Source organism: Odocoileus virginianus, chromosome 17 (assembly GCF_023699985.2).
Source record: "Odocoileus virginianus isolate 20LAN1187 ecotype Illinois chromosome 17, Ovbor_1.2, whole genome shotgun sequence".
NCBI lineage: Eukaryota > Metazoa > Chordata > Mammalia > Artiodactyla > Cervidae > Odocoileus > Odocoileus virginianus.
This window is the reverse complement of record NC_069690.1, coordinates 21143444-21158953: the sequence shown is the minus strand read 5'-3', so window position 1 is coordinate 21158953 and position 15510 is coordinate 21143444. Positions and strand designations below refer to the sequence as shown.

Here is a 15510-nt window from a genome sequence, read left to right as displayed (position 1 = left end):
ATGTACTTGATGTCTCTGAACTATACATTTAAAAATTATTAAACTGGTAAATTTTAATGTTTGTCTCAACACAAATTAAAAGACCAAGGCTAAGGCTAAGACTCTGCGCTCCCAGCACAGGGGGCCCGGATTTGATCCCTGCTCAGAGAACTAGGTCCCACGTGCCACAAGTAAAGATCCCACGTGCTTCGATTAAGACCTGGCGCAGTCAAATAAATATTTAAAAAAAAAACAAATACATTTCCCAAGGCTATAGCTGCCATCAATAGCGATTCCTCTGGTGGATCTGGGCAAGACCAACTGAAAACTTTCTGTAAAGGATTCAGCATTTGAGATGTCACTAAGAACATTCATGATTCATGGGAAGAGGTTAGGGTTTCAACATTAACAGGAGTTTGCAATAAGCTGATTCCAGTCCTCATGGGTGACTCTGAGGGGTTCAAGACTTCAGTGAAGGAAGTAACTGCAGATGTGGTGGAAAGAGCAAGGGAACTAGAAGTGGCGCCTAAAGATGGGCCTGAATTGCTGCAGTCTCATGATAAAACTTGAACAGATAAGGAGTTGTTTCTCACAGCTGAGCAAAGAAAGTGGTATCTTGAGATGGAGTCTACTCCGGTGAAGATGCTGTAAAGACTACTGAAATGACAACAAAGGATTTAGGATATAACCTAAACTTAGTTGATGAAGCAGTGGCAGGTTTGAAAGGATTGACTCCAATTTTAGAAGAAGTTCTATGATGGGTAAAATACTATCAAACAGCATTCCATACCACAGAGCAAGTGTTCATGAAAGGAAGAATCAGTCGTTGTGGCAAAATTCACCGTTGTCTTATTTCAGGGAATTGCTGCAGCTCCCCCAAAGTTCAGAAACCACCACCCTGATCACAGTCAGCATAGGGAGGACAAGGGAAGCGAGACTGAGGCGAGACGCCACCAGCAAAAAGATTACCACTGGATGAAAGGCTCAGGTGAGGGTCAGCCTTTTTCAGAAATAAAGCGTTTTAAAATTAAAGTGAAAGGGTTAGTCGCTCAGCCATGTCTGACTCTCTGTGACCCCATGGACTGTAGCCCCCCAGGCTCCCCTGTCCGTGGGATTCTCCAGGCAAGAATACTGGAGTAGGTTGCCATTCCCTTCTCCAGGGGATCTCCTGCGTTGTGGGTGGATTCTTTACCATCTAAGCCACCTGGGAAGCCCTGAAATTAAGGTATGTACTTTTTTTTTTAAGACATAATGCTATTGCACACAGACTACATAATAGACTAATAATAGACACATAATAGACTACAGTAGGCATCTCCCTGGTGGCCCAGCAGCTGAGACTCTGTGTTCCCAGTGTAGGAGGCCTGGTTCAAGCCCTGGTCAGGGAACCAGATCCCACATGCCACAACTAAAGATTCTACATGCTGCAACAAAGATCGAAGACCCCACATGTTGTGACTAAGACCCAGTGCAGTCAAATGAATAAATATTAAAAATAATAGACCCAAGTAAAGTGTAAATATGACTTTTATATGAACTATGACACCAAAAAATTTGTTGCTTTATTGCAATATTTGCTTTACTGCAGTGGTCTGGAACCAAACCCACAATATCTCTGAAGTATGCCTGTACAGACTTTTTTGTATATATATTAAACTTGATACAATCGCATGTTAAATTCACCAATGTCAACCTTTTGTATTTAGAGTTTTTCAGGTTTTCTTGTTATATGATCATGTTTTCAATATTTAACTATCGCATATGATGTTTCTTCTCCTCCTGTGTTCTGTTTCTCCAAGGAAGGGAAAACGTGACATGTGAAGGCTTCCATCTGAAAGAATGGAGAGGCAACACAGCAGAACAACTCACCCCAGGGGACCCAGCTCCCCACGACCTCGCCAGGGGGCCCAGGCAGGCTACACCACTGAACTGAGCTCCTGTTCTCCATCTGTGACCTGGAACAGCCTCATCTCCCCTGCTTCCCTACGGCTTTGTCTTAAGGACCAAAAAGGATGACTTCTGTGAAAGAGCTTTATAAACTCCAAAGGACATCACGTGGTGAGACAGTCGTCTCTGTGGCCACTGTTTGCAAGAGCAAGGACGGTCTGAGGGAGGGTGCAGGAGACTCTTTAGCTGAGGGTGGAGCGGTGTGGTGTAGGGGAGGGTGTGGGGAGCAAGACGAGAAGAGAGAAGGTGGTCAGTGGAGGTCCTTCACCACTGCCCTAAGCCAGGCCTGGGGCTGGGACCCCAGAGCAGGGGTTTCCCAACTCAAGGAGGATCAGAACCCCCAGGAGTGCTGCTTGTTAAACACACTGCCTCCACGGGCAGCGTTTCTATTCAGCAGGTGCTATGGACTAAGTGCTTGTGTCCCCTCAAAATTCGTGTATTGGGGGCTTCCCTAGTGGTCCAGCAGTTAAGAATCTGCCTGCCAATGCAGGGACGTGGGTTTGATCCCTGGTCCAGAAAGATCCCACGTGCCAAGGGGCAGCTAAGCCCGTGCAACACAACTACTGAGCCTGTGCACCAAAATTAGTGAAGTCTGTGAACCCTAAAGCCCATGCTCCAAACAAGAGAAGCCACTGCAATGAGAAGCCTCTGCACTGCCGCTGGAGAGTAGCCCCCCTTTGTGGCAACTGGAGCAAGCCCGAAGGCAGTACCAAAGACCCAGCAGAGCCAAAATAAACTAATTTTAAAAATTCACATATTAAAGTTCTAACCCTCAGTGTGATGGTATTTGGAAGTGGGCCTTTGGGAGGTGATGAGAGTTCAAAGAGAGTTCAATGAGAGTTCAAGAGGGTGCGGCCCTCACGATAGGATTAGTGGCCCCAGGGTTACTGCCTGTGAGGGGATCTGACCTGACCTCAGCAGGATATCCCTCCTCAGAGCCTTAAGCAGGGTAGGGGCAGGGATCAAGTTCTGGCCTGGCCCCTTTCCTCCAGCACCCCCCATCCTGAGCAGGGATCACCTGCTCCCCACCCCAAACTGGGTGTCCCCTAAAGACTCTGAACAAAGCACGGGACTGCCTCATTCTTTTCCCCCAGAACTCAGCACATGTTACTGAGACCATCATTTCATGCACAGGCTCCTCAGCTCCCACACCGTGGAACACATTTTAGCTGAGACCAGAGAAAAATCTGATTGCTTTCCCTGCACAGTGACAGTGCCATCCAGGGGCTCGGGCGGGCTATCTGGCAGCCCTGCCCAGCCTCCCCATCATTGGTGAAGCCAGACTCTCAATTAAACTGAAAGCCGGCGGGCTCAGATCCTAAGCAATTAGGAGTGCCAGTCCTCTAATTAACCAGCTGCCCCTCTCCCTTCAGACCACAGCCTTCTGATAATGAGGGCAAGCAGCCTGGGCATGCAAGCCCAATTAGGGGGGATGCTGCTCTGAGGACCAGCGTCGTGGGTTCCATCTACACGCTCGTTAGCTTGAGGCCAGGGCTCTTGCTGGGGAAGGCTCTGTGTGGCCAGGAGCGGACAGACATGGATCTGGACACTTTCCATGACAGAGATCTCCCCAGCATCCCTCTCTGCAGCCTGCCCACCTGGGAGGCAGCGCTACAAGCCATTGCAAAAGGTGTGGAGGGGAGAGAGAGGAATAAATAGGGAGGCACCCCAGAAATGGTGAACTCTAACCAGAGGGCTCCTGACACCCCTAATTAGGGCAGTACCTGATTAGAGCTCTCTCAGCACCCCCAGGGCTGCCTCTGTAACCCTAAGCCCAACTGTAATTAATTACCCATAATTATTTAATACTTCCAGTCCAGAGGGCAAGCATCTGTGTGTCTTTACACTGTATCCCCAATGCCTGCACCAGTATATATCTATATGACAATAAATATTTGTTGCAAGAGTGGAGAGATGACATTGTCTTCCCCCCCCCCCCCCAGACACTAGAGAACCCCTGTACAAGGACCGTGTGGCTAAGTCTGGGCTTCCCTCTTGATTCTCCAGGGACTCAGCTCCTCAGGGACCACCACCTGGCAACATGGCCCAGGGTGTCCTCCCTGCCCTAAAGGCCTGCATCGTCATGGTTGGGTATTTGCCTGGCCCATTTCCAGCTAGGTTCTTCTGCTATGCTCTTCTCCATTCCCTGAAATGCCCTTTGCTCTGCTTTCAGCCTCTCAGAGGCCTGCCCAACCTTCAGAAGCCAGCTCCTCTAGGCAGCCCTCCTGATTGTTCTCAGGCCTAGAATCCCTGGTCCTAGCCACTGTCAGCATCATTCTAGAGAGTACTGTCTGCCCACCTTGACCACAAGGACCCGAGGGAAGTGGCCATTCTTGAGCCTTTTCCTTTTGGATTCCCCTAACCCAGAATTAGCCCAGAATAGGCTGAATAAGTGAGTGAGTGTTAGGTTCATCTGAGGAACTTGCACAGAAATCAGGGAGTTTGTTTTCCCTGTTTAAGACATCCAATGCTGGAGAGCTACGAAGGCTTCCAGAAAGAGGTTTTTATATAAATTACAAAAAACATGGGACTAACTGTGGGAATTCCAATTTTCAGTTCAAGAAAATATGAATTCAAAAAGAACATAGGTTGCTATGGGCTGAATTGTGTCCCATCTAAATTCTCATGCTGAAGCCCCAGTGCCCAATGTGACTGTGTTTGGAGACAGGGTCTTTAGTTGGTGATTAAGGTTATGTGAGGTCATAATGGTGGGGCCCTGATCCGATAGGACTGGTGTCCTTATATGAAATAGGAGAGAGACTGCAGCTCTCTCTCCACCACGTGTGGACACAGTGAGAAGGTGGTCATCTGCAAGCCAGGAGGAGAGTCCTTACAAGAAACCAAACTGGTCAGCACATTGATCTTGGGCTTCCCAGCTTCTAAACTATGAGAAATCAGTTTCTGTTGTTGAAGCCACCCAGTCTGTGGTCTTCAGTGATGGCAGCCCGGGCTGACTGATCCATGGGAAATCACTAAACCTCTCCCAAGGTATATGAGGTCATTTCCATTTTTAGTATCAGCTGGGCAGTCTGAACAGCTAGCCTCAAGGTGAATTAATCATAACAGTGGTACAGGACTTCCCTGGTTGTCCCAGTGCAGGGGGTCCCTGATCCCTGATTGGGGAACTAGATCGCACATGCTGCAACTAAGAGTTCAAGAACCGCAAATAAACATATTGCATGCCACAGCTAAAAAAGTTTCCACATGCCACAACTAAGACCCAGCATAGTCAAATAAATAAATATTTAAAAATAATAATAGTGATGATCACAAAAACAGGGACCCTTTACTGAGTGTTTTCAGTGGACCTGACATTAAGGACTTCCCCTGCATTAGCTCATCTACTTCTCACACTCACCCATGCTCAGTGGTGATGTTCTATCACCCCATTTACAGATGAAGAAACAAAGGTTAAGTGACTTGTACAAGGCCATGCCCTGTGGCCGAGCTGGGACCACAGCTCAGGTCCATCTGCTGGGGAACAGCACTTACTGCCAGTCCCGGAAGACCCGTGACCCCTCACCCTGCAGGGCCAAGTGACGTCTCACCCTGACCCACTTGCAATCCAGGACCCTCTTTCCTTCCTAAGACCCTTAATCACCCCCTCTTTGAGTAAACTCCGGGATTTGGTGATGGACAGGGAGGCCTGGGGTGCTGCGATTCATGGGGTCGCAGAGTCGGACACAACTGAGCGACTGAACTGAACTGAACTAATCCTTCCCTATTTGCTTACAACACAAACTGAAGAGGCTGATTCTCTTAGCATATGGCCCCCATCCCTATGTTACCTTGTCCCCAACCTCAGCATCTCCCAACGACAGCCACTGCCACCGAACTCATCTCCTGTTTTCACTCCACGTCCCCCTGCAACGCATTCACCAGACAGCAGCTGGTGAATTTCTTAAACACACAAAACAGGGACTGTCCTGGTGGTCCCGTGGCTAACACTTCTCGTTCTCAATGGAGGGGGTTCAGGTTCAATTCCTGGTGGGGGAACTAGATCCCACATGCCACAACTAAAGATCCTGCATGCGGCAACTAAGACCTAGTGCAACCAAATAAATAAAATACACACTTTTTCTTAAAAAAAAAAAAAAAAAACCCACAAAACAGATCATGTTACATCCTTGCTTAAAACGCTCCACTGGCATCCCATGAAAGTTATAGTCAAACCTCAACTCCTGACCTTGACTTACAAAGCTCTTTGTGATCAGCTCTCCCTCCTTCTGCCCCAGATGCCTTCATTAGTTCACTGAACATGCCCGGCTGGTTTCTGCCTCAGGGCCTTTGTGCTTGCTGATCCCTCTGCCTGCAACACCCTTCTACCTGGGTCTTCGTGGGGCTGGCTCCTGCTCATGGTAAGGTCTGAGCTCATAGAGAGGCTTTCCCTGAGCACCCAGGCATGCTCTACAGCATCGCCTTGTTTTAACTGACTACAGAGTCCTCAGTCTACCTGATGTTACATATGTTTGTTTATTGTCTGTCTTCTCCCACCCCTGGCAAACAAGCTCCATGACAGCAAGGACTTTATCTTGCTCATGGCACTTCTAGCACCTAAAACAGGGCCTGCATGCAGCAGACCCTCTACTATTTGCATAAAGGGAAAATGAATGACTGAATGAATGACACAGCCTTCTCATGGATGGTTAAAGATCATCCCCCAAATGTCCATCATTCAGCAGTGGCCCCAGCTGCCACCCTCTCCTCCTACTGTCATCCAAGAACAAGTCCCCCTAGAAGCTCAGCAGACTCTTCCTCTCGCCACCCAAGCCAGGACCAAGTCCTCAGCCTGCCACAAAATAAGAACAACTTCAACTGGAAACATCCTCTGGACCAGCCTGGCGCTCCAGGGTACCCTGGGGTGGGGATGGTGACGGTATCCTTGAAAGAGCATCTCCCACCCCCTCATCCTCTGAGGTCCTCCCCTGGGATCCCTGCTGTTACCAAGGCAATGGCTCTGCAGGGAGCAGCTGGCATTAACCCGTCAGCAACCAGGGGTAGTGACTGGCCTCCAGGGGAGAGGCCCTAGACTTTTCCAGGGGATGGAGACAAGGCTCTGACCCCCTCTTCATGGTCCCACAAACCCAGACATTTACAGCAATTGTGGGGTTGAGGGGCAGAAGAAGGAAACAGGTAGAAGTCTTATAATAGAACCTGCCCAGGTGCTGGGAGCAAGACGCTCCTGAGTCCCTGTGTCCATTACCTTGCTGGTATTTATCTGGTCCAGACCTATGGAGGCTTATGGAGGAGCAGTGCCCACCCTTCCCGACACTCAGGCCCCTGATGCTCCTCCAGTGTTCTTGGACCTCTCACCAGTTAATCCACATTCCTCAGCCCAGCTCACCACATGTGACAGGACAGGGGAAAAGAGGTTTAGCTGAAATTCTGGCTTTCCCATCCATTCATTTGGTACATTAACTTCTTTGCACCTTGGTTCCCTCACCCATGTACTCTCAAGAGAGAAGGTTCTTTATCTGTCTTGTTTACCAAAACAACTCCAGGCTTAAAATAATATCTAGCACATGCAAGTTACTTGAGGATGGGTTCCAGTAAAACCGGAGTGAAAAACAAAAAAAGAAAAAGTCATGGTATCTTGGGACCAGTGCTTCTAACCTAGGAGGGCAGTAAAGCAAGGTCCCATGATGACGACTATGCAATAACGACTAAAGGCTAGAGTAAGAATCCGAGTCTAGAAGAGATTCTGGCGGGGGGGGGGGGGGGGGGGGGGAAGCAGGCTTCATGCAATAGAGAGTAAAATTCAGATGTTAAGAAACCTTGAGGATTAGAAGACACATTATTCTTTGGTCAATAAGAAAAGAAAGGCAATTAGAAATGCCAGGAAAAACATAAAGTTATGTTAAGGTGCTTCCCTGGCGGCTCAGTGGTAAAGAATCTGCCTGCCAACACAGGAGACTCTTGTTCTATCCCTGGTTGGGAAGATCCCACCTGTTACAGAACAACTAAACCCATACACCACAACTACTGAGCCTGTGCTCTAGAGCTGGGAAGCTGCAACTGCTGAGCCCACGAGCCACAACTACTGAAGCTCCAGCGCCCTAGAGCCCCTACTCCACAGCAAGAGAAGCCACCACAAAGAGGAGCCACAATTGGACAGCAGCCCCTGCTTGCCACAACTAAAGAAAGCCCGCGTAGCAACGACGACCCGGCACAGCTAAAAATAAACACATAACATTTTTAAAAAGTTATTTCAAGAAATCTTGTATTCAATAGGAAACAATTTTATATATGGCATAATTTAGAACAATCAGTGGAGTACAAGAAAAGGAGAAAATCCACTTGGCCTTGCTACTCATTTGAGTTGCCAGGGATCAAGAGAGCCGACCAACAGGATAGGAAGCGTAATCTTAGCAAACTGTTTGGCCCCGAGGAAAACTGCACTTATTTAAAACAACTAATAACATTTACTGAGTACTTATGTGCCAAACAAGGTTTTAAAAACTTTGCATATATTATCTAATCCTCACAACTCTCTAAGGTATATATTATCATTGTCCCTATTGTGTAAGTGAGGCTTGACATAGTAAATAAGCTTTCTGCAGTCACACAGCTACTAGAAGAGCTGAATTCATACACTACTCCCCAGAGCTGGCACTAGAAGCCTAGCCATTTGACCTTCAGGCCCCACTCCTTCTTGCCATGAAGTGTAGGATACCATGTGTGCACACATCTATTGTTTAGTCGCTAAGTCAAGTCTGACTCTCTGCGACCCCATGGACTGCAGTCTGCGAGGCACCCTGTCCATGGGACTTCCCAGGCAAGAACACTGGAGTGGGTGGCCATCTCCTTCTCCAGGGGATCTTCCTGACCCAGGGATTGAACCTGCGTCTCCTGCATGGGCAGGCGGGTTCTTTACTGCTGAGCACCAGGAAGGCCCGCACACACGTATGCACAAACACATATACACTCTCCTGGGAGTCAGGACGCAAAGCCACAAAGCAGCAGGGCAAGCCAGAGCAGGGCCTTACCTTTCTGCAGTCTTGGCAGAACACAGAGGAGCTGCCGAGGAAGCCCAGCACCTCCCCGCAGAGCAGACACTGGGAGAGGCCGTTCCCCATCACGTGGCGCCTCATGGTCTCCAGCCGCTCCACCAGCCGCCTGCGGCATAGGACACAGAGTCAGATGGTGTGGGCTTCGTCTCCAACCTGACCGCTGCCTGCCCGGGCCCGGCAGCCTCGGGGCCCCCACACCATACCACATCCCAGGGCCATTCCCTCACCTTTGGCGTTTTCCCTGCCCACTCCTTTCCCTGGCTGATTCCTAATCAATCATTCACTCACCTACCATTGAACCGGGTGCCTACAGTATGCCAGACACTAGGAATATTGTAGCAAATAAGACAGAGAAGGACACAGTCTCTGCTGGAGTTTATGCTTCATAATGAGAGAGTCTATAAACAAGCAAAGTGAAAGACTTCCCTGGCAGTCCACTGGCTAAGACTTCTCACTCCCCATGTAGGGGGCCTGGGTTCGACCCCTGGTCAGGAAACTAGAGCCCACATGCTGCAACGAAGACCTGGCACAGCCAAATAAACAAGAAAATATAAAAAACAAGCAAAGGGACCTCAGAGAGGGGGAGGGGTTATGAAATAGAATAAGCCGGGGTGGGAGGGGGCAGGACATGTTGGATGGTGGTCAGTGAAGGCCTCTCTGAGGACATGTGAACTGAGAGGGGAAGGAGGGGAAGGACGACAAGGACCAAATGTGTGAAGAGCAGGTGGAGCATCCCAGACAGAGGGGCAGGGGAGACAAGAGCAAAGCCCTGGAGCGCTGGAGCAGTAAGGCGGCTGGGGTGGGGTGGGGGCACTATACTGCCTGGGACAAAGGAGGCGGGAGGGGGCCAGGAGGGTCCAGATTACACAGCCCCTCAGCCGACTGTGACCCCTGTTTTGTGACAACCTGTCACACAATACTGTCACGCCCACAATATGTGGCCACTTCTTTTCCATTGGCCGCTGTATCTCCAGTGTCCAGTGGATTCTCAGCAAAAATTATTATTTTTTTTGGCTGCTTCATGCAGGATCTTAGTTCCCCGACCAGGGATCAAACCCTGGCCTCCTGCAGTGGAAACTCAGAGTCTTAAGCAGGGACCACCAGGGAATTCCCTCAGTGAAAATTCTTAAACACATGGAGGGTGGTGTGTGGGTATACTGTCTCCTGTAACCCTCACAATCCTCCATCAAGGAGGATGCTGTCCCTCCCCCCCCCCCATTTTAAAGATGAGAAGACTGAGGCTCCGAGGTGTGATGTCACTTGCCAGGATGGCACACCTCCTCAGAAGTAGAGCTGAGGCCACACCCAGGCCCCCCATCTCATGGCAACTCCACTCTCTCCCCTGGGGTGATCAAGCCCTGTCTGGGGGCCAAGAGAGGGCAGAGTGGACACTGAGGCTGCTTCTGCCCCCACGCCCTCAGCAGACACTCCTGACTTCCACAGTGGTCACTGTCCCTCCTCCAGGGACCTACAGGGTCCTAGGAATAAACTCAGCTTCAACCCTGGCCTGACCTGCTTGTTCTCGGGGCACCCCGGACCAGTGCAGCCCTGTGACTCCCACTCATGGAAACACACAGGACACATCTCCTCTCTCTGAGATGATTTCCTGCCTCCTGGGTCACTCCTGCCCCAGCCAAACCCAGTGCTTACGACACAGCCAGACAACGTGAGCAGCACGGGGAAGACAGTCCAGATGGATGAGGGTGGGGAGGTGGGGTGCAAATGCTTCTCGCAGCTTAGGGGAGCCCACGGGAAACACCCCCCACCGGCTCCCGCACGCCCTCCTGGGGGAGCCCAAAGGATGCGACGCTGGCCTGTCAGTCATCAGCACCCGCACCTCTGAGACACCATTCCGAGCCTTGCAGGACCCTCGGGCTAGGTCTGAGAGGCGGTGGGGCCCCAGCCAGGGGTGGAGGGGGGAAAGAGCACCAGGCATCTGCTACAAACCCTTTCTGTAATGAAACAGTAGTAATATGTCTGTATTAAGCGAGGCACACACGATAAACTGGGCAGCAGTAGTCTCTGCGCTGGCGCTTTCACTTTCTAGAACTCTGCATTTCTACAATGTCTGATTTTTCAAAATGATCGTATATTTCATAGAAGAAGATAAAGAGGAAAAGAACAAGGAGACCAGAATCAAATTAATTCCTGTCAGTGCCCTGCATTTATGTCTTCCAGTTTGCGCCGGCCTGTGTTTTTCAGACTGTCTAGGAAATATGAATTACTTTTGCAATTAAACAAATAAAAAGACACAACAAAGACTGAAGGCTGTGTAGGAGTTGCCTCCGGATGCCGGAGGCCAAGAGAGCTTAGACAAGCTGGATAGCGGCTCCTAATGGTCTCTGATGGGAGAACCCACGGTTCAGCCTCTGCTAAATCCTTGCCCTGGCTGAACCACAGTGACCCTCCGATGCGCAGAGCTGAATAGACCCTAGTGTATCTTGCTGCACTCACTCATCCTCCCCATAGCCTGGGGCCCAGGCTGCCATCCCCATCCTACAGAGGGGTATACTGAGGCTCGGACAGGCTGGGTTATGAATCTACTACAGTCCCGGGGTGTTCAGGCCGAGTTGACTCATTCCCAGTGACAAGCCGGCATGAGGACCCAGCGTGCCAGACTCCCAGCCCGCCGAGCTGGCACTGACTGCCCTGCCTCCCTCTCCAGGCCCCACCTGTGCCCCCTCTCAGGAGCAGCCCTTACCCGACCCTCTGCTGCTCCAGGATGTCGAGGCGCTCGGCCCTCTGGATGACCTGCAGGATGGCCTCCACCTCGGCCGGGCTGAGGCTCTGGCTCTTCCTCTGCTTCTCTGTCTGGTAGGTGTGCACGGACCAGCCGGTGTGCAGCCTGGAGAGAGCATAGCCCACAAGTCCAGCCCCGGTGCAAACCAGCGCCCCCACCGCGCCCACCAAGGCCCGAGCACAGTCTGCGTGTCGGGCGCCTGCCAGTCTCCAAACGCTGCCTCGGCCACCCACCAGGTCCTGGGCCCCACGAGGCCGGCAGCACGCCCTTAGCATCTGGCAGGGGGCGGGGCATGGAACGTACAAAAGGCCACAGCACAAGAGGTTTCGAGGGAAGACGATCAGGAGGAGACTGAGCACCTGGATCTGAGTCTTGTAAGAAAGCAAGATGGACAGGAAAGGTCATCGACTGGGTTACACATACACTGAGGGCTTCCGTGGTGGCTCAGTGGTAGAGAATCTGCCTGTCAACGCGGGAGACATGGGCCCCATCCTGGTCTGGGAAGACCCCACCTGCCGCGGAGCGACTAAGCCCGCACGCCACAACTACTGCGCCTGTGCTCCAGAGCCCGGGAGCCGCAATTCCTGAAGCCCGCATGCTCGAGAGCCTGTCCTCTGCAACAAGAAAAGCCACTGCAATGAAAAAGCCTGTGCTCCACAACTAGACAGTGGCCTCTCCTCGCCAAAACCAGAGAAAAGCCCACACGGCAACCAAGACCATGCAGAGCCACAAATAAAAACAGACAAATAAAATTACATATAAATTAAAAAAAAGATGCTGAGGATAAAAGGAGATTCATGCAGCGTTTTGAAAACTAGAGGGACTCAGGGCAGGAGGGTCACAGCTGCTCAGGAGAAGCGGCGGTGAGGCCCAGCCCAGGGCTCTGTAGACCATCTCCCCACCCGACCCCTGGCATCCTGCAAGGCAGGCCTCCCCATCTCTCAGAGCAGGGAAGCGGCAGGGTGCAGTTAGATGCCCTTGCAAAGGCAAGTCCGAGGTCAGAAGGCTTCCTGGCCTAGGTAGTTCATATCTGGTAGCTGCCGAGAGCCATGCCAGGCTCCCTCAGGGCACCCCACTGTAGCACCCCTCCACATAGACAAAGGAGACTGACTCAGGGCTGCCAGATGTACCCAGAGCAGCAAATCCCGAGGAAGAACCTTTGGCGGCGCCCAGTGCCCATCAGCACGCCCCCCGACTGTGGGCCTCGCACAGGGCCTCACCACCAACTGCTCCTGCCTCCCTTGCGCTCCAGGCTGTGCACTGTCTCCAGGCCTTTGCTCAAGCTGTACCCTCCTCCTGGGGTGCCTGCCCCTCTCCCTAAGCCTCATTTCCACTGGCTCACTCCCTTTCTTTTTTAGGACATCTTTTAGACATGGTCTTTATAGGAGGCTTTTCCTTGATCCCCTCCAAAATGGGTTAAGGAGAGCGCATTCTCGGAGTACCTAAGGCCTGGGCACAGCTCCAACATGAGGCTTAAACATTATTACAAGGCAAGGTAGGTCCTTCTGTCTCCCCCTTAGACTGGGAGTCCTGAGCGCTGCGCCCTGCCCACCTCTCCATTTTCCTTGCATGCCATTCAGCCCCTCACGCTGCATTCAAGCCACCCTGACCTCCTGCCAGGTCTCTGCAGGCCATGTTCCTTCTACCTCAGGACCTTTGCACTTGCTGTTCCTTCTGCCTAGATGTGCTTCCCCCATATTTTCAGCTAGTATTTACCCCTCCTCCAGGATTCAACATAAGCATCACACTTTCAGGGAGACCTCCCCCAAACCCTAGATTATTAGCACCACGCTTCACCTGACTGCCTATTTCTACCGACAAAGCAGCTGCACATGAGTAACTGTGTGTATCATGCTCACTGCTCCCCATTAGTGCCTGAAGACAAGGGACCCTATTGGTCTTGTTCACTGCAGTCCAATAGTCCTGGCACATAGTAGGGGTTTAGAAAATGTGTGATGGCAGCTGGGAGAACAGATCCTAAGCTGGAGCCAAAGAAGATAACTTCCCTCAGCCTCCCAGAGACACAGTACCTGGCTGCGGGGGTTTGTAACACTATCCTTTAAGGAGCCCAGCATTACAAGGAGCCTGGCATTACAAGGCAGCACACCCTGGAGAGAGATGAAAGCATTTGCTCTTCTAAAAGGTGCCACGACAGCTTCTGGCTGCTGCTGAGCGCAAGACAAGGTCAGGGAGAACTGAAGGGGAGGCTGGCAGGATCACCAGGAGTCATGCCGGCCCCTCCTACAAGAGCGCGGCTCTCCCCAGCTCCTCACATCCAGCCGTGGAGGACACATCATCTCGCCAGGTGTTAGAAGAGAGAGGAAGAGAGGATGGTTTCATCCCTGGTCTCTCCACTGCAGGGGCCACGTGGGGGCTAAAAGAGCTGAGCCACCCTGGTGAGAGGGACAAATTAACTGTGGTGCAAAGAGTCCTGCAAATCACGCAGGACTCCACTCGTCTTGGGCATTCTGGATTAATTTTTCTATCCTTTGATGTTTCAGCTCTGTCCCCTGCAGGCTCACAATATCTAATTGCAAATGTCTTGAACTTGGTCCCAGTTGGGGAAATGCAGGCTCCTGTATTTGGCATGGATTTGACAGATGGAGCAGCATTCTTGGGTTTATCTGATCCCTGGGACCTCCGACTCCCCTGGAGGGACAGGAGGAGACTGGAAGTCCGAAGAGGCATCTGGGGGCCCCTGGTCTCCAGCCATGGGGCAGTGGGGATAGTGTGGGGAGACGGGATGATTTAAGTGCAGCCGAGGGGGTCACCAGGTTGAGAGGTAACAGGAAAACAGGGCAAACCACGGGCAGAGAAACCCTGACCGAGGCAGGGCCTAGAGCTGGGACGCTTCACGGCTGGCTGTGTGCTTCAGTCTAGAGGGCAGCTCTTCATAAATTTGACAAGCCTTTCTCTGGTCTGTCCTGTCTGCTGGGGCCAGGTGCTCAACTATGAAGCAGGCATCGGAGATCAAAGGCTCCCCACTGCCTGGGACTCAGGGTCTGAAGCTCAGTGACAGGGGATTTCTACTGTTCACAGAGAAGGCAAAGGAAATGGTCTGGCTCCCTGAAGTCTACTGTGGTCCAAAGAACACAGGCACGAGAGTCAGGAGGACCCGGGGGAGCCCCAGCCCCGCCACTCACAAGGTAGGCGATGCCAGTGAGGACCTCAGTCTCATGTCCTCATCTGAGAAGTGGGAATCCGTTCCATATGATGGAATGAGTGAATGGTGCCCAGCTCAAGGCCAGGAGTGTGGTGTGCATTAGACAGGAGTTTTTTGTTTGTTGTTTAGTTGCTCAGTCATATCTGACTCTTGGCAATCCCTGGACTATAGTCCACCAGGCTCCTCTGTCCATAGGATTTCCCAGGCAAGAGTGCTGGCGTGGGTTGCCATTTCCTTCTCCAGGGGAGCTTCTTGACTCAGGGATTGAACCCAGGTCTCCTCTACTGCAGGCAGATTCCTTACTGCTGCACTAAGACGGGCACTTGTCTTCAAATTGCTCCTTATGAAGCCCGGGCACTGAATCTTGTCAAAGAAAGGAGGGGAGTTGGGAAGAGCAGGGAAGGGAGGGCCCGGCCAAGCCTGAGAAGTACTTACTTGGCTCGCAGGGCAAGCTGCCGGTCATTAGGGCAAACCCACTGATCACAGCCACTGCCGAAGATGGTGTCGGCCATGGTTTAGAGTGGCCAGCCAGGGTGGGGAGTCACATCTGAGATAAGAAAGAGGGAAAAAGAAGGAGCACGTCATTGGCTGGGGTGCACATGGCAGATGGGGTCCCTCAGACACCAAACATGGGTACTTCCAACCTATCCCCCTCCGCTGATGCCCCTTCC

The 15510-nt window shown here is 51.5% G+C and overlaps 1 protein-coding gene across 4 annotated transcripts in view; it reads right to left on the bottom strand.

Moving 5' to 3' along the window:
• Positions 1 to 15510, bottom strand: part of RPH3AL (rabphilin 3A like (without C2 domains)) — a 137716-nt gene that overhangs the window by 72588 nt on the left and 49618 nt on the right. For all 4 annotated transcript variants that reach the window (XM_070478822.1, XM_070478825.1, XM_070478824.1 and 1 more), the window contains exons 2-4: positions 15275 to 15386; positions 11638 to 11781; positions 8913 to 9042 (exon numbers count right to left, since the gene is read on the bottom strand). In XM_070478822.1, the coding sequence (XP_070334923.1) occupies positions 8913 to 9042; positions 11638 to 11781; positions 15275 to 15351 (351 nt within the window). In that variant the 5' untranslated portion in view covers positions 15352 to 15386. The remainder of the gene's footprint in view (positions 1 to 8912; positions 9043 to 11637; positions 11782 to 15274; positions 15387 to 15510) is intronic.